The sequence below is a fragment of the Macrotis lagotis genome, chromosome 2, assembly GCF_037893015.1.
Source record: "Macrotis lagotis isolate mMagLag1 chromosome 2, bilby.v1.9.chrom.fasta, whole genome shotgun sequence".
Taxonomy (NCBI): domain Eukaryota; kingdom Metazoa; phylum Chordata; class Mammalia; order Peramelemorphia; family Peramelidae; genus Macrotis; species Macrotis lagotis.
In genome coordinates, this window is record NC_133659.1 from 202184001 (window position 1) to 202210677 (window position 26677).

General features: G+C 37.8%; 1 protein-coding gene across 1 annotated transcript in view; it reads right to left on the minus strand.

Annotated features, from left to right (window-relative positions):
- Positions 1–26677, minus strand: part of ERN1 (endoplasmic reticulum to nucleus signaling 1) — a 119509-nt gene that overhangs the window by 60614 nt on the left and 32218 nt on the right. The window contains exon 2 of the mRNA XM_074224481.1: positions 22387–22507. Coding sequence (XP_074080582.1) covers positions 22387–22507 — 121 coding nt within the window. The remainder of the gene's footprint in view (positions 1–22386; positions 22508–26677) is intronic.

A 26677-nucleotide genomic window follows, 5' to 3' on the forward strand; every position in this document is an offset into this window, starting at 1 on the left:
TGAAACATATACATGAAGCATAATAATGTAGGGCCCAGACTAGGAGTTCCTGGTTAAGAGTTAAGCTCCGAGTAAAGGGTTAATCTCCCCAGGAGAGCAGAACAGCAAATGGCCAGGATGGAATGTACTGAAGGAACTAACCATTCTAAAGATCCCTGTTCCAGTGTTCAAGAGCTGGCTTAAAAACTAGTCTATCCAGTCATATCAGAACCTCTTTAGCATAAGAAATGCGTGATCTAAATAAAAGAATGGTAAATTTGGAGCCACAGGATCTAGGTTGAAATCCTGGCTCTGTCCTATGATTCTGTGTCAATCTCAACCTAGTCTCATTTTCCTAATCTAGATCATGCTTCCTAAATAGAAGTCCCTTGGAAAGGCATAGTGGATAGGGCACTGATCGTGGAGCCAGGAAGATCTAGGTTCAAATTCTACCTCACACATTTACTAGCTGTATGATCCTGGGTAAGTTACTTATTCTCTAGATGACTCAATTTCCTCAAATGTAAAATGATAAGGTTGAATTCTATGGTCAACCAAAGATCCCCTCTAGCTCCAAACCTATCATTCATCCACCTTGTGACTCTGCTGCTTCTCCCCATCTTAGGACAGTACCTCTGGACTACATCACCAGGAAAAAAAATATTTAGTCTTCCTTAGGGGAGGATTCATCTTTGAATTTTCTGCCTTGGGCTGAGTTGTTTGGATGGCAAAATTAACTAACTCACTTATCTAGCTAGACCCAGAGTAGACTGTTCTTTACATTCTACTAAGCAGCCTACCTTCATCATCTTGCCACATTTCTTGTGTTTCTTTCTCCCCAATTTCCAACTCTTGCCTTTAGGCTTAATAATAAAATCAACTTGGGGTGGGTAGGTGGTGCAGTGGATAGAGTACCTGCCCTAGAGTCAGGAGTACCAGAGTTCAAATCCAGCCCCAGACACTTAATAATTACCTAGCCGTGTGGCCTTGGGCAAGTCACTTAACCCCATTGCCTTGCAAAAAAAACAATAATAATAATAATAATAATAATATCAACTATCACAAGTATTCATACATGTATACACATGGATATATGTAGGTTAGTTGACTATATATGCCATACCTAATGTGTTTATATGTGTGAATGTAAGGTCTTACATTTATTTAATTCTTTATTTCTAATTCTAGTGCCTGGCACATGCTAAACACTAGGTGATTGTCTGGTTAATATGACCATTGTTCTTGAAGAGGAAATGTCAATCAATTACATAATGGATCAACTTAATGTCTCTGTGACTCCCCAGACAATCCCTTCCTGACCACTAGTCCTAATCTATGTTGTCTCTCCCTACTAAGGACATATACTCCCTGAAGTCAGGTCAACAGTCTCACTTTTGTAATTTTAAAAAATTGATATTATTTTAGTTTCAGATCCAAATTTTTTCTATTCCCCTGCCCTGCTCTATCCATTGAGAAGGCAAGAAAAATAAAATCTATTACAAATATGTATAGTTTTATTAAAAAAAAAGTTCTCACAGAAGCCATGTCAAGAAAGGAAGGAAGGAAGGAAGAAAGGTAGGGAGAGAAAGAGGGAAAGAGAGGGTGGTAAAGAGAGAAAGAGGGAAGGAGGGAATAAGAGAAGAAAGGAAGAGAAAAGATTATGATTTAATGGGCAGAATGAGTCCAACAGCTCTCTATCTATGTGGAAATGGATAGTAAATTTCACCATGAGTTCTTTGGAATTGTGGTTAGTCATTGTTTCATTTTTCTAATTGTATCATCAGCACTGAGAGTCTAGCACAAAATAAATGCTTAATTCTGGTAGCTATTGTCTACATAGACTTCCAGGCTCCTCTTCTTTCTTTTTTTTTTTAAATGAGTCAACTAGAATTTATTAAGCACTTAACTATGTGCCAAACCTGCTCCAAAGACTAGGAGTACAAAGAAGTAAAAACAATCCCTCTTCTCAAGGGGCTTACATTCTGTTTCTCCCCTTCTTTCCTCCCTAACTTCTGCAATATACATATTGATATTCCTTATCATCCCAATTCCTTAATACATTCATTTTCCATGTCTTAATCTTCTCCTTTTTTTTTTTTTTGCAAGGCAAATGGGGTTAAGTGGCTTGCCCAAGGCCACACAGCTAGGTAATTAATTACTAAGTGTCTGAGACCGGATTTGAACCCAGGTACTCTTGACTCCAGGGCCAGTGCTTTATCCACTAAGCCACCGCCACCTAGCCGCCCCCATGATTTAATCTTCTACTCCATCAAAGCAACACATAGAAATGAACATACATTTGATCTTGCCTTCGCTCATGTTCATGTTCTCTGAAATTCCTTTATCTGATTATGATGTATTGGCAATCCACACCTTTCTCTCTGCCTTGAAACCCCAAACTTCATTCTTTGTTTTCACTGGGACCTCCAATCCCTCAGTTCTTTCCCAGGTCATCAACCCTGCACTAGCTATACTCTCTTCCCTTCCTTATCTTGACCCCTTGCTGAACTAGTTATATACTATACACTGCATTTGTTTCTCTAGTTCTCTACATCTTTATTTTATAGAAGATTTTGCCCTTCCAAAACCCCAGCCTTGGATTACCCAGAGACTGTACAGTTGCCTAACCACTTCACTGCCCTCCTCCCCAGAACAATTCTGCCAAATCTTTTCATTCTTTCTCAAGCTTCATCTTGATTCATAAATGAAACCATGGGAGCCCATAAGAGAACTTTGCCTCATGTTACTAAAAATTAAGATTAGTTAAAAAGACCTCCTTCTTCTCTCTTACTTCATATTATTCAGATACATTCTGCCACTATCATTTCACATGAAGACATCTCCTTGCCAAAGCAAATTCAAGTGATCCCATTCTATTGTCTTCTCCAGTTGAATGCTCCCTTTTATCATTCCTACCTCATCATTATTCAATCCTCAAAAAACCCTCACTTTATCTAACCATCCAAACTATAACAGGACAGCTAGGTGACACAATGGATAGAACACTTGCACTGGGGTCAGAAAAATAGGAGTTCAAATTCAGCCTCAGACACTTAATAATTCCCTAGCTGTGTGACCTTGGGCAAGTCATTGCAAACCCCATTGCCTTGCAAAAAAGCAAACAAAAAATAAAAATAAAAATATAAAAAAGTACATAGGACACACTTTTGAACTGCATTATTAACATTTTCTCCATCACTTTCTCAAGGCTAGACAATTAATAAAACAATAACAATAGCGTTTGCCAATTTCCAAGATATGAATTCTCATACTGAAAACTTGACAATTAAGTCTCAAGATCTGGTACAGATTGATTCTAGCCCATTCCTGGACAGGAAGACAGGAACACTCATTAAACTGTTGGTAGAGCTGTGAATTAAAACAACCATAATAGAAAATAATGTTTGATATTATTTAAGAAAATTCAATAAATTGTTCACAGCCTCTGATCCCTCTAATGGGCTAAATTGATCTCTAAGAGGCAGGTAAAAACCATAATGAAGGGTACCATCTATAGCAAAATATACATAAAAGGGTGCCCATCAAATACGGAATGGCAGAACAAATTGCACAATATGCATATAATGAAATTTTAAAATGTCTGAGGCAAGCAGAGGTTAAATGACTTGCCCAGGATAACATTGCTAGTAAATATCTAAAGCCAGATTAGAGTAGGTGGTTCAGTGAATAGAATCCAAAAGACCTGAACTCAAATCTGACCTAAGATACTTAACTAAGTTTGAGACCCTGGGTAAGTCATTTCATTCTGTTTGCCTCAGTTTTCTCATCTGTAAAATGAGTTGGAGAATGAAATGGCAAACTACTCCCAGTACCTTTGCCAAGAGAACTCCAAAAAAGTATCACAAAGAATCAGAAATGACTGGAAAAATTACTAAATAAAAAAGATACATTTGAACTCAGGTCTTCCTTACTACATGTCCCATGCTCTATTGCCTCAAAGGAATCTAAAGGTAAAATATACTCTAGCGTGAATATTATTGCTTTTTATTACCATCATCTACCTTCTTTAAGACAGGTTTATCAAGAGAAAGGAAAAGAACAATACTAAGAAGTTGTCAAACTCTGATAACATGAAATGACCAGTTGTTCAAGAAGACAAATTAAACACACTTCCTTCCCCTCTCCAGGGTTTGGAATATGGTATATACCAATAACCTGCATCCTCATCTCTTGTTCCAATCTGGGTTTACTGGATTTTTCCTTTAGGAAAGTTCAGTGAGAGAAGAGAATTGGGGAAGAGAATGGGGAAAAATATGCCAAGAAATGACTTGTATAAAAACAAACAAATCAATAACACTTAAAAAAAAAACTTGTGTAGTTAGGAGAGTATGATTGGTAATAAATCAGCTAAGAACAGGAAAAGGTCTGTGGCAAAATCAACTAAAATTTCCATCTATCCATGCTTGAGGCTTCTCCTTTTGAGTCAACTTTGGGCAGATTCTATCATATAGAAAGAATGAAAATGCCTTTGATTATAGAAGCTGCAAGGACAATGTGCTCATTGGTATGGTCAAGGAACCTTATAAAATCATTGCCAGTCACAGATGCCCAAGAGCATTTCCAGGACACATTGCTCCTGAAATGATTTCTCAATGAGCACTATTTAAATAAAACTCGATGGGTTTTTATTGCCTCATTTAAAAAAAAAGCACAACCACATTCCAGAACACCCTGACAGTCACTGAGAGATCAACTGATGAATAAGTTTCATCTCAACTTGAGGTAGCAAGTAATGAGTTTCATAGAAAGAACATCTGACTTGGAATCAAAACATCTGTTATTGCTGTTCCTCTTTTTTTAAGCTTAGCTCTCTGTAATTTAGTAGGTACTTTATTTGTAGAAGTCTTTTCTTAGTCTTAGTTTCTTCATGTGTAAAATGGGTACACTGTCAATCTCATAATGTTATTGTACCAAATGAGATAGCTGTAAACCTTTGAAAACTGCCATTATAAACAAAAAGGTTGTTAGATTTTTAAAACAGCCAATGATTGTGTAGTTATTATTACAAATCTGCTCCTTCAAGTCTACCTGTAAATTCAGAGAATACTTCAAACAGAGGTCAAGGATCTATACAACCCCAAGTTTGCCCCACTAAATGTCACCAACATTTTCAACTGACTGATTGATACAGTCTGGTTTCTAGGCTTTTCCTTGTCTTGTCACTCTCCTCTGGTTGTTCTGCTAATAATATATCTTCCTTCATATTCAGCATACAAAATTGAATGTGATATTCCAGATTTGTTCTGACTAGGAAAGAAGGCAATGAGACCATGGCCTGGTTCATTATTGTTCAGTTGCATCTGACTTTCTATGACTCCATTTGGGGTCTTCCTAGCAAAGATACTGGAATAGTTTGATATTCCCTTCTCCAGCTCATTTTATAGATGAGGAAACTGAGGCAAACAGAGTTAATTGACTTATCCAGCCTCACACAACTAGTGAGTGTTTGAGGCTGGATTTGAACTCAGAAAGATGAGTCTTCTTGACTCCAGCCCATTGCTCTATTCATTGAGCCACCTAGTTGTACCTAACTATAACCTTCTTCTTTCTAGATTAATCTGCATGTGACAAGGAATATATTACTTCTTGTCCAAAATACAAAAAATAGTCTTGGAAAAGTTTTATTTTTATCTTTTTTCTGAATTAGGGTTCCATGTGACTTTCTGATAAAACTTTATAGCCTACTACCTTCTTCTCTTCCACTTCGCTCCTTCTTACTGCCCATATACACAGTATTTACCCATTAGAATGAACTCAATAAGATCAAGAATTCAATAAGGTCAATTCCAGAACATAGTAACTACTTACAAAATATTCCATCCATTCATCTGTTTATCAGTCTATCCTTATCATTATTAACATTAATATTAAATTTGATTATATACATTTATTTAGGGAGAAATAAAGTTTAGTGAAAAGTGCTAAAATTAAGAAAAATATGTAATTAAATCTCAGGTATAAATCTCATTAAATATATAACATTGGGAAATGACTCAACCTAAGACTCAGTTTACCTCCTCTATAAAATGGTACTAATATTTATGCTACTTACTCCTCAAGATTGTTTCAAGGAAAGTGCTATATATAAACTTTTAATGAATATGTTGTATGGTAAAGACATAAATATATTTGGGATTTGAAGAAGACATCAATAAAGGTTAGGAAGGATTTCATAAAGAAAGTGGGTCTTATTCAAAGTAACCTCAAACAATATAAAATACCTGGGAGTCTATATGCCAAGGCAGACTCAAAAACTTTTTGAAAACAATTACAAAACACTTCTCACCCAAATAAAATCAGATTTAAATAACTGGGTAAACATCAACTGCTCATGGATAGGCTGAGCTAATATGATAAAACTGACAATTCTACCAAAACTAAATTAACCTGTTTAGTGCCCTATCAATCAAAATTCCAAAAAATTACTTTAATGGGTTAGAAAAAGTGGTAAGTAAATTCATATGGAGAAATAAAAAGTCAAGAATTTCTAGGGATTCAATGAAAAAAGTGCAAAAGAAGGGGGCTTAGCCTTACCAGATCTAGAATTATATTATAAAGCATCAATCATCAAAAACTATCTGGTATTGGCTAAGAAATAGAGTGGTGGATCAATGGAATAGATTAGATGCCATAAGCAGGAAATGAATATAGTAATCTGCTGCTTGATAAACCCAGAGTCCAGCTATTGGGATAAAAACTCTTTCTTTGATAAAAACTATTGGGAAAATTGGAAGTTAGTATGGAAGAAACTTAGATTAGACCAACACCTCATGCCCTATACCAAGATAAGACCAAAATGGATACAGGATTTAGACATAAAAAACAATATTATAATCACACTTGAAGATCATGGAGTAGTTTACCTGTCAGATCTATGGAAAGGGAAGCAGTTTATGACCAAGGAAGAGATGGAGAACATCATTAAAAGCAAACTAGATGATTTTGATTACATTAAATTAAAAAGCTTTTGCACAGATAAAACCAATGTAACCAAGATCAAAAGAAATGTAGTAAATTGGGAAACAATTTTTACAACTAGTATCTCTGACAAAGGCCTCATTTCTAAAATATACAGAGAATTGAGTCAATTTTTTTTAAAAAAAGCCAATCCCCAATTGACAAATGGTCAAAGGATATGTAAAGACAATTTACAGATGAAGAAATCAAAATAATCCATAGTCATATGAAAAATTGCTCTAAATCATTACTTATTAGAGAAATGTAAATTAAAGCACCTCTGAGATACCACCTCACACCTCTCAGACTGGCCAATATGAGCAGAAAGGACAATGATCAATGTTGGAAGGGATGTAGGAAATCTGGGACACTAATACATTGTTGGTGGAGCTGTGAACTCATCTAACCTTTCTGGAGAGAAACTTGGAATTATGCCCAAATGGCAACAAAAATGTATGTACCCTTTGATACAGCAATACCTCCACTGGGTCTATACACTGAAGAGATGATGGAAAAGGGTAAAAACACCACTTAAACAAAAATATTCATAGCAACCCTGTTTGTGGTGGCAAAGAATTGGAAATTAAGTAAATGTTCTTCAATAGGGGGAATAGCTTAATAAACCGTGATATATGTATGTCATGGGACACTATTGTTCTATTAGAAACCAGCAGGGGGGCGGCTAGGTGACACAGTGGATAGAACACTGGCCTTGGAGTCAGGAGCACCTGAGTTCAAATCTGACCTCAGATACTTAATAATTGCCTAGCTGTGTGGCCTTGGGCAAGCCACTTAATCCTATTGTCTTGCAAAAACTAAAAACAAACAAACAAACAAACAAAACCCAGCAGGGATGGGAATTCAAGGCAGCCTGGAAAGATTTGCATGAACTGATGCTGAGAGAGATGAGCAGAACCAGAAAAACACTGTACACCCTAACAGCAACATAGCAGTGATTACCAACCTTGATGGACTTGCTCATTCCATCAGTGCAACAATCAGGGACAATTTTAGGGGTATCTGTGATGGAGAATACTATCTGTATCCAGAGAAAGAACCATGGAGTTTGAACAAAGACCAAAGACTATTGCCTTCAATTTAGGGAAAAAACCCATTATCTTACTATGTAATCCTGCTATCTCTTATACTTTATTTTTCTTGCTTAAGGGTATGATTTCTCCCTCATCACATTCAATTTAGATGAATGTATACCATGGAAACATTGTAAAGACCAGCAGATGACCTTCTGGGTGGGTGGATGGGTGGGTGAGGAGGAAGATTAGGCAAAAAATTGTAAAACTCAAATAAATAAAATCTTAAAAAAAAAAAGAATGTGGGTCTTGTGTATTCTTATTAGATAGGATTTGCTTAGGGAGAGGAAAGAGAAAAGGCACTTACAAGGTCATTAATATTCAATCTTTCCCTTCCCCAGTGAGTGTCTCATTCCAAATCTAGCCTTAAAACACTGAGTAAGTGTTGCTCAGTCAAACAGAGGCAGAAGAAAGACCCTAGTTTAAAAAGGCCAAAGTCTCCCACTGCAACCAGGATGCAGATCTGCCTATCCTTTCCACTGTGCCCTATGGACCTCTTCCTTTTAAGCCTCTTCTAACTCCTGACTCACATTGAGACCTGGTTTTTCCCAAGTTAAAAAATGCATCCCGGCCTTTCTTTGTACATGCCCCTTGACTCACTGGTCCCAGGAGAACTGGAATATTCTTTACCCCAACTTTTATTTTCAGATGCTTCTTCTGATGCTATCTATCAACAGTTTCTCATCTATTGAGGCCCACTCCCCAGCCTAGCCAACTGGATCCAGAAACAATGCCCTGGAGGATTTAACCCTTTTAACTCTGAAATGCCCAGTCTGAGTCCTGCTCTCCTGTTTGGGGAATGCCTCACATGGCCTTCAATATCTAGCCTGCCTCCAGTTATACTTCATTTCTTTCTCTGACTACCTTCAGATGAAGAGATTTATCCTCAAAAAGACCAGCCCTTCCATGCTACCCTTAATTCCACTCCCATCTCCTTCAGCCAACTTCCCCTATTATTATCAAGTTTCTCTAATCTTCAATCTCTCTTTATCTACTAGTTTCTTAGAAACAAGCCCCAAATTCTCCAGAACTTAAAACACACACACACACACACACACACACGCACACGCGTGCGCGCACACACACACACACACACACACACACACACACACACACACACAGCCCTGCTAAGTCTTGTCCTATAATTGTCTTTCCTTCTTAACGAAATTCTTTTTAAAAGCTCTTCTATTTCATTTTGTCTGAACTCCCAGTAAATTTAATTCAGATCTCAAGTTGAGTTACCCATGATCCCTCTTTTTTTTCCTTTTGGAGATAATGGCCCTGGCTCTGATTGATTCAAAAGTTAATGTAAATAGCAAGTGTTCAGGTTTTGGCAGAAAGGCTGAGGGTTTTCCTCTCTCAGATAGATTTTTTTTTTGACTATGCAAAAAAGATTACTCTTGGCTTCATTTCTTTCTAATTGGCCTTGATCACTAAGAAACCTTGAAGGTCTTCCCCTCCCAGTTTGATAGGGGGGTTTTTTGGACTAGGTAAAAGAGATCCTTCTTTTCTTTATCTCTTTCTTACCAAGCCCTATTCACTGAATGGTTGTTGCCTCAGTCATACAATAATCTCTCAATTAGAGACTTTAACTCAAAAAGTCCTAGGTCTCTCACTGCATTCAGACTCATCTCCAGTTGTAGTGATCCAAATTTGACCACTGGACCAGATGACTCCAGAGGAGAAAGCAGGCTGGTGATTTTGTGCTCAAATTCAATTCACTTGCAGGTCATGACATCACTTCCTGAAGTCCTCTTCAAAAAAGGACAAACAATAACACTCTGTTATATGATAGGCACTGTACTACTGGAGATACAAAGAAAGAAAAAAAAACCAACTACAAAAAAACCACTCCTCCTGCTTTCAAGGAGCTTACAATCTAATGGACACAAGAGATAAACAATTATGTATGAGCAAGATATACACTGGAGATAGTCAAGAAATAGAAGGCACTAGAATTAAGAGGATCAGAAAGACTTCCTATAAGAGGTGGGTTTTTAACTAGAAGGAAGCAAAAAGGAAGGCAGGAAGCTGAGATTGGAGGGAGAACTAGCATATTGTTTGCATAGGACACGCCCTATACAAATCTCACTCAGATTATCCTGAAGCTTAGAAGAGATTCACTCACCTCCTGTGATTTCATCAAATTCATTAGATTTCACCAAATCTCATCTCATTTCCTATATGGAGACTTTTGCAGATACCTCCAGTTGCAAAATCATGTTTTTCATTTAGTTAAATGTCTATGTTGTCCCACTCCTCACAAATCCCCCACTGGGGCAGGTAGGTGGCACAATAGATAAGAGTGTTGAACCTGGAGTCAGAAAGGTTCATCTTCCTGAGTTTAAACCTAGCCTCAGAGGGTTATTGTCTATGTGACCCTGGACAAGTCAACTTCACCCTGTGTGTCTCTGTTTGCTCATCTGTCAAATGAGCTGGAGAGGAACATGACAAATCACTCCAGAGAATCTTTGCCAAGAAAGTCCCAAATGAGAACACAAAGAGTCAGACACAACTGAAATGACTCAACAACAAAATATTTTTTCTACCCCTCATAGAATATAGGCACCTTGAAGACAGGACCAGGATTACTTTTTTAAAAAATCTCTATATCCCTAAATATTCTTCTAAATCTCTAATTAGGGGCGGCTAGGTGGCGAAGTGGATAAAGCACTGGCCTTGGAGTCAGGAGTACCTGGGTTCAAATCTGGTCTCAGACACTTAATAATTACCTAGCTGTGTGGCCTTGGGCAAGCCACTTAACCCCATTTGCCTTGCAAAAACCTAAGAAAAAAACACAAATCATGTAATGGGGGGGGGATAAAATGTTAAATCATAAAAAAAAATACCAGTATAGCAAGAATTGCTGGGACCCAAAAGATAACACCTTGTAGCCAATCAAGTAAGGAACCTTTTTGAAATTCACTGGACTGGTCCTTGGGTGAGATGATACAGTCCATCTTCAAGTCATACTCTAAACCAGACCAACTCCACAGCAGGTGCCAGGGCTTGTGTTTCCTTAGTTTTTCAATATGAGGAACTAAGCATACCTTCATAAGGCATCAGATTTGTGGGGAGATCAACAATCACAACTCTCTCCAATCTAATAAGAACTCCTTATATGCAGGGATTAAATTCCCCAGACCTTAGTAAAGTGTTAAATGTTTAAGAAATATTTGCTGTATTGAATTCAATTAAACAAATTCAACTGTTACCATGGAACAATGTCAGGCCTAGATGATCCCTAGTGTTTCTTCTTACTCTAACATTCTAGAACTATAAATATCTATAATGTATTAAACCCAAAGCTGTACATAAAAAAAAAAAAGAGAGAGAAGTAGGAGCTACCACTTCTGCCTTCCAAAAGAACACAATCCTATTTAGGAGTCAACAATTACATGAACTACTACTAATGGCACTGAAACTGACTTTTTCTGTTTCAGACTTAATGATTCCAAGACCAGTTGCTCTATTCATCTTTCTTTCTTTCTCTTTTATCCTTCTTTCTCTCTCTCTTTCTGTTTCATTCATTTTTTACTTTCTTTCCTTCTGTTTCTCTGTCTCTATCTCTCTCTCTCTATTTCTATCTCAGTGTAGTTTCCTTTGAGTGTAGTTTCCTTTGTAATATCATGTTTTATTTTGTTCATTCCAAATCCTTACTCTGAGGAGGGGTCTAACATGCTAGATTATATAAACTCTTATAAACTCTTAAAGAGTTAATTTTATTTGTATCCAAATACAGTGCTTGACCCTTGCAGTATGCTTTATAAATTCTCATTAATAAGCCAGACTGCCACAGGGGTCCAAGACACAATTCTCTTCTTTAAGAGAATCCTTCTCAGCAAAGCAAAGAATAGGCTTCTCTTTTTTTATTTTTTAGATTTTTAGAAGGCAATGGGGTTAAGTGGCTTGCCCAAGGCCACACAGCTAGGTAATTATTAAGTGTCTGAGGCCGGATTTGAACTCAGGTACTCCTGACTCAAGGGCCGGTGCTCTAGCCACTGCACCATCTAGCCACTCCAGAACAGGCTTCTCTTACAACACTACTTCTCTGTTCTTCAACAGCAATAAAGAGGAAACAAGTTACTTACTTCTCTGGTGCATGGGCCAGGAATTAGGAGGTTAACGTGAGAAAGGGAAAGTTAAGAAAATTCCTTCAAGGAGAAAATAAGCAAGAAACTATTTTAATAATAATAAAAAATTCTATTTCTATGGCCCTTTAAGGTTTGTAAAAACACTATAGATGTTATCTCATGTGATTTTCATAATAACCCTAGAAGGTAGGGGGGCTATAGTTATGCCCATTTTATAGATGAGGAGCCAAGGGCAAACAGGATAAATGACTTGCCCAGGTACACTCAGTTAGTAGATGTCTGAGATGGGATTTGAAGTCAGTTTGGTTTTTCTGCTCCAAATCTAGTATTCTTTACCTACAGCATCACCTTTCTCACTGTCCCTCCTTCCCTTCAGCCAAAATCATGCAGCTGGGCCAGGAAAGATTCCTCTTCCCCAAAGCATCCAGCCATTAGTAAATAGGGAAGTAAATCAAATGCAAGAAAGGCACCCAAGACACAAATTAGGAACTGGAACCACATCTACCATGACAAAGCAGAAGAAATGAAAACAGCAACAAGTTGGAATGTGTTCAGAGAACGGCAATGAAAACATTGGGGAAGAGGGGGAAGCTTGAAGTCCTAAGAGGTATAGTTGAAGAAATGTTAGATTTTTGTCCCAGCTCAAGGACTAGGAGCAGTGAGCAAGGGCTGCTAAGAAGCAGAGCTCCACTCAGTATAAGAAAAAAGCATCCTCAGATAAGGCTGTTCAGAAGGACTTTCTCAGGAAGTAGTATGTCATCCAAGAGTGGAGGGCCTTCAAAAGGAAGCTAGATGCATGTTGGAGGGGAGATTCACACTTCTGATATTTGTAGCACAAGATGACATCTCTGAGGGTCCTTCTAACACTGTGATTTGAGAACCATATAATTTTATGAGAATTCATCCTGAGAAGATGGGTCAAAATTCATCTCTTCTTTAAAGCACCTTCTCCCTTAAGGTGGCAAGGTTCACACAATTTCCTATGTTTCCAATTCAATCCAAGAAGCATGAAAAGTTGTCTACTCTGAGGCATTTTGATACTTAGAACAAAAAGGAAGAAAAAATAAAAACTAGTCCCTACTCTACAAAGACATTATATTTACTTCAATATTTTCCTATAGGATTCAGTCTTTGACCTATTTTTTCTAACACTGTGAGCAGCCTTTGCCTTTTTTGTTGCTCCACCAATTAGCACAGAGCATGATCCACAGTAGATGTTTAATAAATGCTTGGTGACCAACTGCCTAGATAACTGTTTAAGACATTCAAGCAGATCAAAACCCCAAAATCTATTACCAAATATTATTCCTTTTCATAGGAATATGAACATTAACACCACAACAATGGATTTGTTAAGGAGATTTGAAAAGAGAAAATAATGTTTAGGCCATAAGAACTTAATGCTGATGACTCACTGATCTAAAATAAATCTGATAAGGATACTGTCTTCTACTAATCATCTGGAGGCCCTTTTACAGTAACCATTTGGATCTTGGAAAACAGCTTTCTTTTACAGAAAAAGAAAAAGAAGATTAATTCAATTTTGAATCTCCTTCTAAATCACCAAATTTATCTACATATTAATCAAAAGACAGCAAAGATATTTCAGAGTGACTAGGTAGAGTGATGACATAAATGTAATAATAAAATAATTGTTATTTCTAATAAAGGAAGTCATATCAATCAGCCCCAAAAGTAATCAAAATATTTTAACTTCTTAAGCAAAAACAAAGTATTCAGATACATTCATAAGATATAATTTCCTCAGTTAAGTTATAACACCACTTATAGGGCAGCTAGGTAGCCTAGATGATAGAGCTGGATCTGGAGTCAGGAAAACCTGAGTTCAAATCTAGCATCAGATACTTACTAGCTTTGTGATCCTGGGTAAGTCACTTAACTCTGTTTGCCTCTGTTTCCTCATCTGTAAAATGAGCTAGAAAACGAAGCTATACCAGTATTTCTGCCAGGAAAACCCCAAATAGGGTCATTAAAAGTTACACATGCTTGAAATTACAGATGGAAAAAAGAGAGATTTCCCTAGTTATAGAGTAACAACAGCTGCCAAAATGCATTTAGCACTTTAAGGTTTGCAAAATTACACACACACACACACACACACACACACACACACACACACACACACACACAAACATTCATATATAGATATATAGATATAGATATTTATAGATATATAGATAGATATAGCTATTTAGAGAGATAGATATAGATATAGATATGAATCTAATTTGATCTTCATTACAAACCAGTGAAGTAAGTGCTATTATTATCCTTACTTTATAAATGAGGAAACCGAGGCTCAGAAAGTTACAATATAAACTGCTGACAATCATACCAGTATTAAGTATCAAAAACAGGATTTGAACCTAAGTTCTCCTGACTCCAGGTCCAGTACTTTTTCCTGCATATTCAGTTACTGCTCAGAAAGAGGGCAGTGATATTGAAAAATTTCCTTTTAGTTTCCAAAAAACAATTAAACCAATGTTCCTTGGTGACCTCCAACTGTGAGAAAGGAAACACACCTGATAGACAGATAAAAGTATGTGCTAAAGAAACTTTTCTGTGGCTTTCTTTGTATACCCAGTGCTTAGCACAGTATCGGCTACCATAATAGCATAATAAATGTGTGCTGACTAACTAGAGGGAAAAGTTGTCAATTTAGAGACTTAAGAATAAGACTTATAGCCTCAGTTTTATGGATCTTGAGAACCCTGGAGCTGGAGCAAGTTTTGTTGTTGATCAGTTGTGTCTATCTTTCTGTGACCTATTTGGGTTTTTTTAGCAGAGATAATAGAATAGATTGCCATTTTCTTTTCCAGCTCATTTTTTGCAGATGAGGAAACTGAGGCAAACAGGGTAAAATGATTTACTCAGAGTCATGTTGTTAATAAGTGTCTGAGACTTGTCCATTACGCTATCTGCCCTTAGTTGAAAGAATGTCACTCCCTTTAGTCTTCAGTCTCAGAGCTCCCACATCAATTTTTAAGACAAAGACTTCCTGAAGAGATATTTTTGCAACAACAGTTTAAACACCTTCAAATGTAATTCTGATGCATTTAACATCATTAAAATTTGAGTTCAACTTCTGTTATTATCCCAGAAACTCTCAAGAAAGTAGAAGCATCTGGAAATGTAGCTTTTTAGAAAGGTCCTCTTAGGCCCAGAGAGCAGATCTAGGAGAAACAGGTGGAAGGCGTAGAGACATGTTTCAGTTCACTATCACAACAAATTCCTCAGAGCTAAGTGAGAAAGGCTACCTCTTCTGTAATATATATTTTATACCTAATTCATTCTACTTGACATGGGAACCTCCAAGCAGACATCTCAGTTCAAAAATACTCCCTGCTTTTAAAAGCAAATTTTATAAGATTTAAGGTTTTCATTGCTAGGAAAAGCCACACCAAGTAGGTTTAAAACAGTAAGATAACCACATCCGGGGTGAAACCTGGTTAAGTGACAAAACAATCTGCTGCTACACAATCTGGCTACTCAGCTTTTTTTCCCTAGAAATAATGAGATCTGGAATAAGTGTTATCTTTCACACACATCACTGGGTCTTAATTAGACTTCTCAAATCCTTCCTTTAAAAGGCAGGCTCTGGAATCTCAAAAAAAAATGACTATATTGAGCTGAGTATAGTAAACAAGGGAAGATAGGGCTATGCTCAAAGTATGTGGGTGAATATTAATATGCATTATATTGGGGAAGATCAGTTCAAAGCAGTTTCTTAAACTTCAATTTCTTGCTGCATGAAAAGAGGGTGCTCGGATTAAATGTCAACATTAGAAATATTTTCTCAGAGGTGGAGCCAAGATAGCAACAAGAGCAGATCCTCTCTTAGGAGCTCTCTCATAAAACTTCTAAACTAAGGACTCTAACTAAATTTTCGAGAGACAGAACCCACAGAGGGACCCAGTGAGGCAGTTCTCCTACTCAAGGTATCCTGGAAAAGAGCAGAAAGGCTCTGCTCCCCGGGGTTGGAGGGGCAGCCCATCAGAGCGAAAGAACTTCAGCCTCCCAGAGGCAGCCCCAGGGCGCTGGGAGCCAGGGCTCACAGTAGAGGGGGAGACTTTCTGGAGCTATGCCCCCGGGGAGCACCGGGCACAAATTGGGGGAATGGGGTGGGGGGGGAGACCTCTGCTAGAGAGAGCATGGGAAACCCAGCCCTCAGGGCACACAAGGAGCAGCATGGCCAAGGCAGTCCAGATCCAGGAAACAGAAGCAGGCAGAGTAGTAAGCAGGAGCCCCCAGGGCATAAGTGTGCTGAGCCTAGGGAGGGGAGTGAAGAGAGAGAGACTGCAGAGCTCTGTCCTCTGCCCCTGGAACAGGACTCTGGGGCTCTGACCACATTCAGATCCTGATCACAGTCTAGGCCTCCCCCATAGGACAGCAGGGCCCCCCCCACCTCAGCCCCGTGGCAGAGGGGGGCACATATGGTCATTCACAGACCAGGAGGGAGGACAGAGCCTCACACACTGAGACCCTTGTGGGAGTGTCCCAAAACCTCAGGAAGCACCCCCAAAACAGGCTCAGGCTGGGAAAATGAGCAGGTAGAGAAACAAGAGTAACACCATTGAGAAATATTTTGCCTATGAGCCCAAGAAGGATCAAAACACTCAGTCTGAAGATGAGGAAGCACAAGCTCCTGCATCTAAAGACTTCAAGAAAAACAGAAATTGGGCTCAGGCTATGATAGAGTTCAAAAAAGACTATAAAAATCAAATGAGGGAGTTAGAAGAAAAACTGGGAAAAGAAATGAGAGAGATGCAGGAAAAACCATGAAAATAAAGTCAGCAGCTTAGTCAAGGAAATACAAAAAAATGCTGAAGAAAATAGCATGCTAAAAACCAGCTTAGGTCAAATGGATAAAACATTTCAAAAAGTTATTGAGGAGAAGAATGCTATAAAAAGCAAAATTGGCCAGATGGAAAAAGAGATAAGAAAGCTCTCTGAGGAAAACAAATCCTTCAGACAAAGAATAGAACTCAGGGAGATTGATGAATTTACAAGAAATCAGGACTCAATACTTCAAAACCAAAAGAATGAAAAATTAGAAGAAAATGTGAAACATCTCAATAAAAAAACTGATATGGAAAACAGATTTAGGAAAGATAATTAAAAATTATTGGAATACCTGAAAGTCATGATCAGGAAAAGAGCCTTGACATCATTTTCAAAGAATTACTACAGGAAAATTGCCCTGATATCCTAGAAGCAGAGGGCAAAATAGAAATGGAGAGAATCCACCGATCCTCCTGAAAAAGAGATCCCAAAAAAACCAACCCCCAGGAATATTATAGCCAAGTTCCAGAACTCCCAATTCAAAGAGAAAATATTACAAGCAGCCAGAAGGACACAATTCAAATATCATGAAGCTGCAGTCAGGATCACACAGGACTTAGCAGCAACTACATTGGAAGCTCATAGGGCTTGGAATACAATATACCAGAAGGCAAAAGAGCTTAGAATGCAACTGAGAATCAACTACCCAGCAAAACTGAATGTTCTCTTCCAGGGAAAAAGATGGACTTTCAATAAACCAGGGGAATTTCAAATGTTCCTGTTGGAATGGCCAGAGCTGAACAAAAGGTTTGATCTTCAAATACAGGACTCAGGTGAAGCATAGAGATTGGAGGAGAAGGGGAAAATATGAGGGACTTAATGATGATGAACTGCATATATTCCTGTATAGAAAAATGACACTGATAATACTCATATGAACCTTCTCAATTAACAGCGAAGGTAGAAGGAGCTTTTATTGATGAAGCACAGGAGAAAGCTGAATATGAAGATAAAATATGGTGTAAAAATGGAGTCAATAGAAAAAAAGGGAAATGTAATGGGAGAAAGAAAAAGGAGAGGGGGGAATAGGCCAAGATATGTCATATAATAAAAAATTTTCTTTATTACAATGATATGGAAGGGGGGAAGGCAAGGGGGAATGAGGGAATCTTCGCTCTCATCAGAGGTGGCTAGGAGAGGAAACAGCATATATACTCAAGGGGGTATAGACATCTGGAGTAAGAGGGAGGGAGGGACGGGGGAAGGGTGGGATGTGAATGAAGGAGAGGATGGACCATGGGGGGAGAATGGTCAGATATAATACATTTTCTTTTTTACTTCTTGCAAGGGGCTGGGATTGGATGGCCTGTCCAGGACCATAGGGCCAGGTGGATGCTGGACCTAAGGGGTGGTATGGGGACTTGGGGCCTTTTAGCCCCAGAGCCAAGGATCTATCTGATGCATCACTCAGCTACCGTACAGCAGAGTCAGTGAAAGGAGAGAGAAAATATAGTACATGGTATTGGAGAAATATGAAAGGAGGGAGTTGTGATCAGCGATGGCAATGGTGGAAAAACATGGAAGCAACTTTTCCGAAGGACTTAGCATAAAGAATGCGATCCACCCACAACAGAGTTGGTGGTGTTGGAACACAGACTGAAGCACATTTTTTATTATTATTTTCGGGGAGAGGGTGCAGGGCAAATGGGGCTGGGTGGCCTGACTGGGGCCGCATAGCAGGGTGATCATTGGGTGTCTGAGGCCGGATTTGGACCCACCCAGGTGCTCCTGGCTCAAGGGCCAGTGCTCTGTCCACCACCCAGTCACCCCTACTATTATTACTATTTTATTTTATTTTAGGTCTTTTTTTTTCCTTTTTTTGGTTTATGCAGGGCAGTGGGGTTGGGGTGGCTTGCATGTCTCACAGCTGGGTGATTGTTGGGTGTACGGGGCTGGATGTGGGTTTGGGTGCTCCTGGCTCCAGGGATGGTATTCCATCTACTGCGCCACCTGGCCATACCTACAATTATTCCTATTTTTTTAATTTTAATTTTAATTTTTTTCTTTCCCCTTTACTTTATTGTTCAAGTGAGTCTATATTGGAGGGAGGGGGTATTTTGTTTACTCTTAAACAAGAATATTTTATTAATGTATAAAAAAATTGTACAAAATGAGAATAAATAAATATTAAATAAAAAAAGAAATATTTTCTCAGGGCAGCTAGGTGGCACAGTGGATAGAGCACCGGTCCTGGAGTCAGGAGTACCTGAGTTCAAATTCAGCCTCAGACACTTAATAATTACCTAGTTGTGTGGCCTTGGGCAAGCCACTTAAACCCCATTGCCTTGAAAATAAAAAGAAATATTTTCTCTCCCCAAAATATTAATATGGAATTGTGGCTATTTTTTTTAAAAAACCACAAAAACTGATAATTTTTTGGTCTGAAAATGGGTTTATTCTCCCTTTGGTGGGCTCCCAAGTTCCCCCCAGTTTCTGGAGGAACCAGCATATTCCATCAGCTTATTTCAAAGTATTATCTGAACAAATTAATTTCGGGAACACAAACACAATGGGAAAACACCAAAGGAAAGAAAAAACAAGAGCCACAAAGAGGTGATTCCTTAGTGGTTATTCTTGAGGCCTAATCAAGGGTTTTTTTTTAATCTATAAAGGATGAAAATAGTTGGAAAAATGAGAACCCTAAAAGGAAAAGGACTGTATAGAAGCAGTGTAGCATAATAGACAGAAAGATGGTTGAGGAATCAAGACTTGGCTTCATGACTTCCTTCTGACCCAAACCAGTTGCATGATCTAAGTAAATCACTGAACCTTTTGGTCCTTCAATTTGCTAAAGCCTTCAATTTCAAAGAATGTTTCAGGAAGCATTGGTAGAGGGAAGTTCTTCTCTCCAAAAATCACAAATCACAAAAGATGCTTACATGTTACTCTTCTGAGCATAATGATTTTTCAAACTTTTGCAGGGAAAGAAATTCAAAAACTTAAGAAAATCAAGCTGAGTTGAACTAGTCTAAAGGCTTTGTATGTCAAAGACAGAGTACATATTAACACAATTCAGAGCTCTGTGGTTACTCAGATCATTGTGGTAGAGTTGGTACACAGCCTTCCCCTAGGCACTCATCCTTTGATTCCTAGGACCACCAGGGTCATGAAGAAAGAAGTCAGGCAAGTCTCTCCTTCTTCAGACACATGGATGGCAATAGGGCTAGTCCACTGATGTGACCACTAATCTTTAGTTATAGAAATAGTTATAGAATATAGAAATAGTTATAGAAATCTATAAATGTTTGTGTTCTGAGAATGCTAATAAGGATATTTTATTGGGAAAAAAAACCACACTCAGTGGTCAATAAGGTAATTAATCAGAGACCAGGGCTGTGGAGGAAAAAAACAAAAGAACAAGCTGGATGGGTCATCTCCTGGGGCCAACTAAACGTTTACACTGAACAGAGAGTATTCTGAAAGCCCCTAATCTAGACATGGCATGAAACAATTCCTCGAATAAGGTACAATTCTACCATTTCTCAGAAACATCTCTGAATGTCACCACAGTTTAACAGTTTAAACCTATAAATAAGTTTAAAAGATGGAAGATTACAGGAAAAAAGGTTAGACACAACAGGCTAAGTATTTTACTTTTGATTCTTCAGTGAACTGCTTTTTCCCCATTTCTTTTTCTTTTTCATTAAAATGAATGGCTCCTTACACTAGGGGATGGGGAGACATATTTGAAAATGAAGGTCATGTTAAAAAAAAAAGAAATGTTTCAAAAGGAAACAAAATGATTTGGAATAATCAAGAAATGTCATTAAATTGTTCCTATCCTTTTGGACCCAGGTATCCTACTATAAAAAGTATATGCCTAAGAAGGTCCAAGAGAGAAGAGTCCTATATGTAGCAAAACATTTATAGCAGCATTCTTTGGGCAGCAAAAATCATTGGAAACAAAAGTGGGAGCCTAGTGATTGGGGAATAGTTGAACAAATGGTATACATTAACATGAAATATTGTTGTACTTACACTTTCAAAAACCTGTTGAAGGAAGTGATAGAGAACAACAGTAGAACTAAAAGCACAACATATACAATGAAAGCAAGAGTGTAAAAGAAAACAACACTTAAATAATAATTCAAGTAATCATAATAGCCAATCTTGCCTCCTGAGGACTGATGGAACATACTCCTACTATGCTGCAAAGTAGTGGACTGCAGGTATAAAATGAGGCATGCAATGTCAAATATAGTCATTGTGTTTGTTTTGTTTAACTATGCAAGAGGACAAGAAAGAAAGAAAAAGAAAGAAAGAAAGAAAGAAAGAAAGAAAAGTAGGTAGGAAAAGAAAAAGGAAAGAAACAAGAAAGGAAGGTAGGGATAGCAGGAAGAAGAATGAATGGAAGAAGGGAGAAAGGGAGGAAGGATGGAAGGAAAAGAGGGAAGGAAGGATACAAATATTTATTAAGTGCCAGCTATGTGTGTCAAATGGACATCTAGGTGTTGTAATAGATAAAGAACCTGGAGTCAAGAACAAATCCTGTCTCAGACATTTACTATCTGTGAGATCATGGGCAAGTCACTTGACCCTATTAGCCTCAGTTTCCCCATCTGTAAAATGAGCTATAGAAGAAAATGTCAAACAATTCCAATAACTTTGTCAAGAAAACCTTCAAATTAGGTCAGATATGAGTGAAATGACTGAAAAAATAGTAACAAAAATGTTTCAGGTACTGTGCTAAGTGCTTTTATAAAATTATCTCCTTCTGACTTCACACTACTTTAAGAAACAGATACTATAATGATTCCCAATTTTACAGTTAAGAAAATGAAACAAATGTGTTAAAAGATTTTCTGAGGGTCACACAGCTAGTAAGTTTCTGTGAAATGGTAATACCATAAGGGGAAAAACAAAAACCAAAAAAAGCAGGAATAAAATACATTTTTTTTTAGTTTTTGCAAGGCAAATGGGGTTAAGTGACTTGCCCAAGGCTACACAACTAGGTAATTATTAAGTGTCTGAGGCTGGATTTGAACTCAGGTACTCCTGACTTCAGGGCCAGTGTTCTATCCACTGTGCCACCTAGCCGCCCAACAAAATACATTTTTAAAAAATGAAAAGCCCTTTCATAAAATCTAACCAGACAATTCTATCATTTTAAAAAGTCATAGTAGTTGTTACACAAACACAAAGATTAGACAGATGCAAACAGAACCAATTATATTCTAAATCTGTGAGTAATCTTTCCAGCACCAGACAAACTAATTAAAACCATGCTGGCCACTGTTCAATCATCTTCAAAAGATCTATCTCCTCACTACCATTCCCTTTCTCCTTAATGAAGTATCTTTATTAAATGGCTCACCACTGTTCACTTGTTCCCAACAGTCAATTAAATGCCCAGTCACATCCCTAGGCTAAATTCAAATTACCTTCTTTTAAAGTCCATTTGGTTAAGCCTGTCCTCTTGCTCACAGCATGTAGACTTCCATCCAAAGTTGAAACAAACAATAGGGTCTCAGGAAGGGTCACAGTGCTGGTGCTTCCAAAACTCTGAAAGGGCAGGGAGAAAACATATCATTAAGTCCCCTTCTTCATTTTGACTCATCAAAGACATAGATTCCCCCTGGCATACAGTAGGTGTTTAATAAATGTTTAGTGACTGAAAGTGGGGGGACCCTGTCCAAAACTCCATAAAAACATGAAATCGGTTTCACAAAGTGACCTCAATGGAGGGGATAAACTGAGATAGCTGCTGGTTAACAACCACTGGAGCAGAAGGGAGGAAAAGGTTCTCAGCTTCTCTAAATTTTCCCTGCCTAGATAAATGAGAATCATTTTGAAAAGGTCACAAATTTCAAGACTCTAATTCATTTATTAAGTGTTTGCTAGAACCTTACTCTTTTTTTTAGGTTTTTGCAAGGCAATGGGGTTAAGTGGCTTGCCCAAGGCCACACAGCTAGGTAATTATTAAGTGTCTGAGGCCGGATTTAAACTCAGATACTCCTGACTCCAGGGCCGGGTGCTCTATCCACTGGCCACCTAGCTGCCCCTAAAACCTTACTCTTACCAAGTACTTTGCTAAGCTCTGAACCACAGCCATAAAACCAGGAAGGAAGGTGAGAGAGAAGGGAATAAGCATTTATTTAGCCCCTACTATGCTTTTCCAAATATTATCTCATTTAATCCTCATAAAAGCCCTTCGAGGAAGGTGCTATCTTCTCCACTCCAGGCCCAGTACAGTTTCGTTGCCTCATGAAACCCTTCTCAGAAATATGGTTTTAGGGCAGCTAGGTGGCTCAGTGGATAGAGCACCCGGCCTTGGAGTCAGGGGTACCTGGGTTCAAATCCGGCCTCAGACACTTAATACTTACCTAGCTGTGTGGCCTTGGGCAAGCCATTTAACCCCATTTGCCTTACAAAAACCTTAAAAAAAAAAGCAAGTGAGAGGAAAAGACATGGAGGCATTGGCCTTCTCAAGAAATATGGTTTTAAATTCATGACATCAAATGTATAAGATTACAAAGGAATAAGAATATGATTTCCTCTCTCATCACATTCAACTTAGATCAATGTATACCAAGGAAACAATGTAAAGACTAACAGACTGCCTTCGGGGGGGGGGGGGGAGTAAGAATAGGGGGAAAATTATAAAACTCAAAATAAATAAAATCTTTCCAAAAAAAAAAGATTACAAAAGAAACCAGTAAATAACAATCAATTGCTACAGTCTATCTGTACAAATTAGAGATAGTAAGAGGAAATTTTTATTTCAAAGTAAAATTATAAGACATATTTCTAATTATTTGTTTTTGAGATATATAAAAGACCTATAAAGGAAAATGCTATCCGCTGCCAGAGAACAAATAAAATAGAAGTATGCATAGAGAGGTTTTTACACACACACATACCCTGGGTCAAATAGTAGTGCAGGGTAAGAAAAAAGGATGACAATTTTGTAACTTAAAATTTAACGAAAAATAGATAAAATTCAATTTTAAAATAGATGAAATTATAGCAAAATTATTAAAAATTATTTTTAAAATTCTTATGAAAATTGAGATAATTGATATGACTGGTCCTTCTTAAAACCATCTCTTAAGTGCAAGTTAAGCATTTTGTACATAGCATTTGCTACTCTGGGGGGATGTTACATAAAGGTGTCCCCTCCTTCAATAGCCAGGCCCAGGTTTCCCTTCTCCATGGAGCCTAAACTGATCCTCTCTCCTCCCCTATCCCCAGATCTTGATAGTTTTAAATGATCTTTCTAGTCTCAAAAATCTCATAACTTCGTTTTACAGTTAGCAGTTCCTAAATGTCTTATATCCCCATTAGCCTGCAAGATCTGTGCCTGATTTCATTTTTGTATCTCCCCCCAAGGCCTGACACAATGCCCAGCACAGAAAGGGAATTTAATATACATTTCATTTGAATCTGGACTCAAGAATAAATGAACCTTCAACATCCACCTATAACATTTTAATTAATTAGAATCACTAAGCACAAGTGTAATCTCATCATAAGGTGAAGTCTAAAAATGGTCTGTTGTATAAAAATGGCACCAGCATCATGCTACTGGTGGTAAGGAAACAAGAAATTCCTGCTTAGACTGAGGGGTTCTGAAACCACAGGTTGATCAATTATCCATGATTGGCTGATGAGATGAAATGAAACACATGGTTTTCTCAACTGTCAAAAAAAGGAAAAATGCTGTTTTGACAGATAAATAGAGATTAAGCAACTCAGAGCAAGCTGAGATGATTCAACATGATGTCCTCGGTGATATTAGAAACCACATCCCAACTGGCAGCTTCTGTTATTCTTTTAACCTTTTCCAGTTTTCCAGAACCTGGGAAAGTACAAAGAATTATGGGGCAGCACCAGATGTTCAGTAAGAAGTTTTTGGTCTTCATCATTTAAAGGAAAAAAAAACAACAAGCTTAAATAACCATTAGGAGGGTTAGCACAGTTATGAAGGACAGAATATAAACTCTTAGAGAAAGGAATATATCTGCTTGGCCTTTCAGGTATGGATCAATGTACTTGGAGTGATGTAGAGAAATGAACACTGGATCTGAAGTTCAAGGTTCAAATCCTAATAGCTACTGCTACCCTGATCTGGAACTTCTTTGGGTGCCAGTTCTCTCCTCTATAAAATAAAGGGTTTGGACTGATGTCTAAGTTTCTTGTTAAGTCTTGGTTCTGTGATTACCTATGCCTCATTTTTCATGTAATGGATTATATCACTTTAACTATAAAATAAGACTTTAGTCATTGTCATTGATAAACAGATTGCTCTCCCACTGACACTGACATAGCAACCAATCAATAAACATTTATGAAACAACTACTATGTGCCAGATACTGTATTGGCTTGATAATTATGTAAATGTAAGGAACATAATTAGAAAGAACATTCTGACTAAATCTTTTGATAGCTGTAAGTCTGTTCTGATTCATACTCTTCAATGAGCAGAGCATGTGGAGGATTGCCAGTCCTGCCTGGATGGGTAGTTTCCAGGAGAGAGCTATAGTATCACCAGGACAGATGTAGGAGGGAAAGTAGGGGAAAGGTAGTCAGAAAATCAGGCTTAGACTAACATTTCCCTAAGAGAAAAATCTTAGTCGTCATAGAAGTAAGAGCACCACATTCAGCATTCTCTCCTACCAAATAAATGTAGTATAATGGGAAAAGGGCATTGGGAGACTGGTTCACTTACTATCAGACTTTAATTTCTCAATGTCCCCATCAATTGATTCAAATGGCCTTCAAGGAAATTTTAATGCTAAATTAAATGGGTTCCAGAGCAAAAGTCCTAAGGCAAAATGCATTATTTGGGCTTCAAACAAAGGAAAGATGGTCCCTAGGGTCAGAGTCAGAGATGAGAGGGATGGATCATAAGACACAAGTGCTACAGAGAAGGCAAATGACCTTCACAGTATCCGAAATGAAGAAAGGTCTATTTATTTTACTGAAAAGCTACCAGAAAATTGTACCAGGTGTAATACAAAGAATCCCAAATTGGGAATCAAGGGATTCAGATTCAAATATATGATTGATTGCTTACTACTATTTGATCCTGGGGCAATTATTTTAGCCTTTCTGAAACTCAATTTTCCTCATACATCAAATGGGCATACTACTACTCACCCTGAGATGCTATGAAGAAAGCTCTTCATAATCTTTAAAAGAGCTCCTTGAAAGAAAGTCATTAATGATCACCACCATTTTTGTGCAAAGATCCTTCATATCCTATTAACTTCGAATCCAGGGTTGGTTTCTAGAGGGTATAGAATAGTGCTTAGTACAATACCTAGTAGGTGCTTAATGTTTATTGACTAACTTGCAAGGGTTTTACAATTTCATTTCATTTACCTTTTTAATTAGATTTCATTAAACAGTCTTTGGGGTGGTTACAAACTACTCCCCTCTACCATTATACAGCTATCACCCTCAATAGAATGAATTTTGCTTGAAGACAGGGACTATTTAATTTTACATTTCTATCCCTAACACCTAATATAGTAAGATACATAATAGGATCATAATAAATGCTGGCTGGATTATATTCAATTATATTGATAACTAAATGGCAAGGCATGGTTAAGTTTACCTATATTCTCTGATAGTCGTGGTTGATCTCATCATCTGCTAGTTTAGACTTGTAGTTTACTGAATTCTAGTAAAGGGAGGGGGAAAAAATCATAATCCAATTGTCCTAT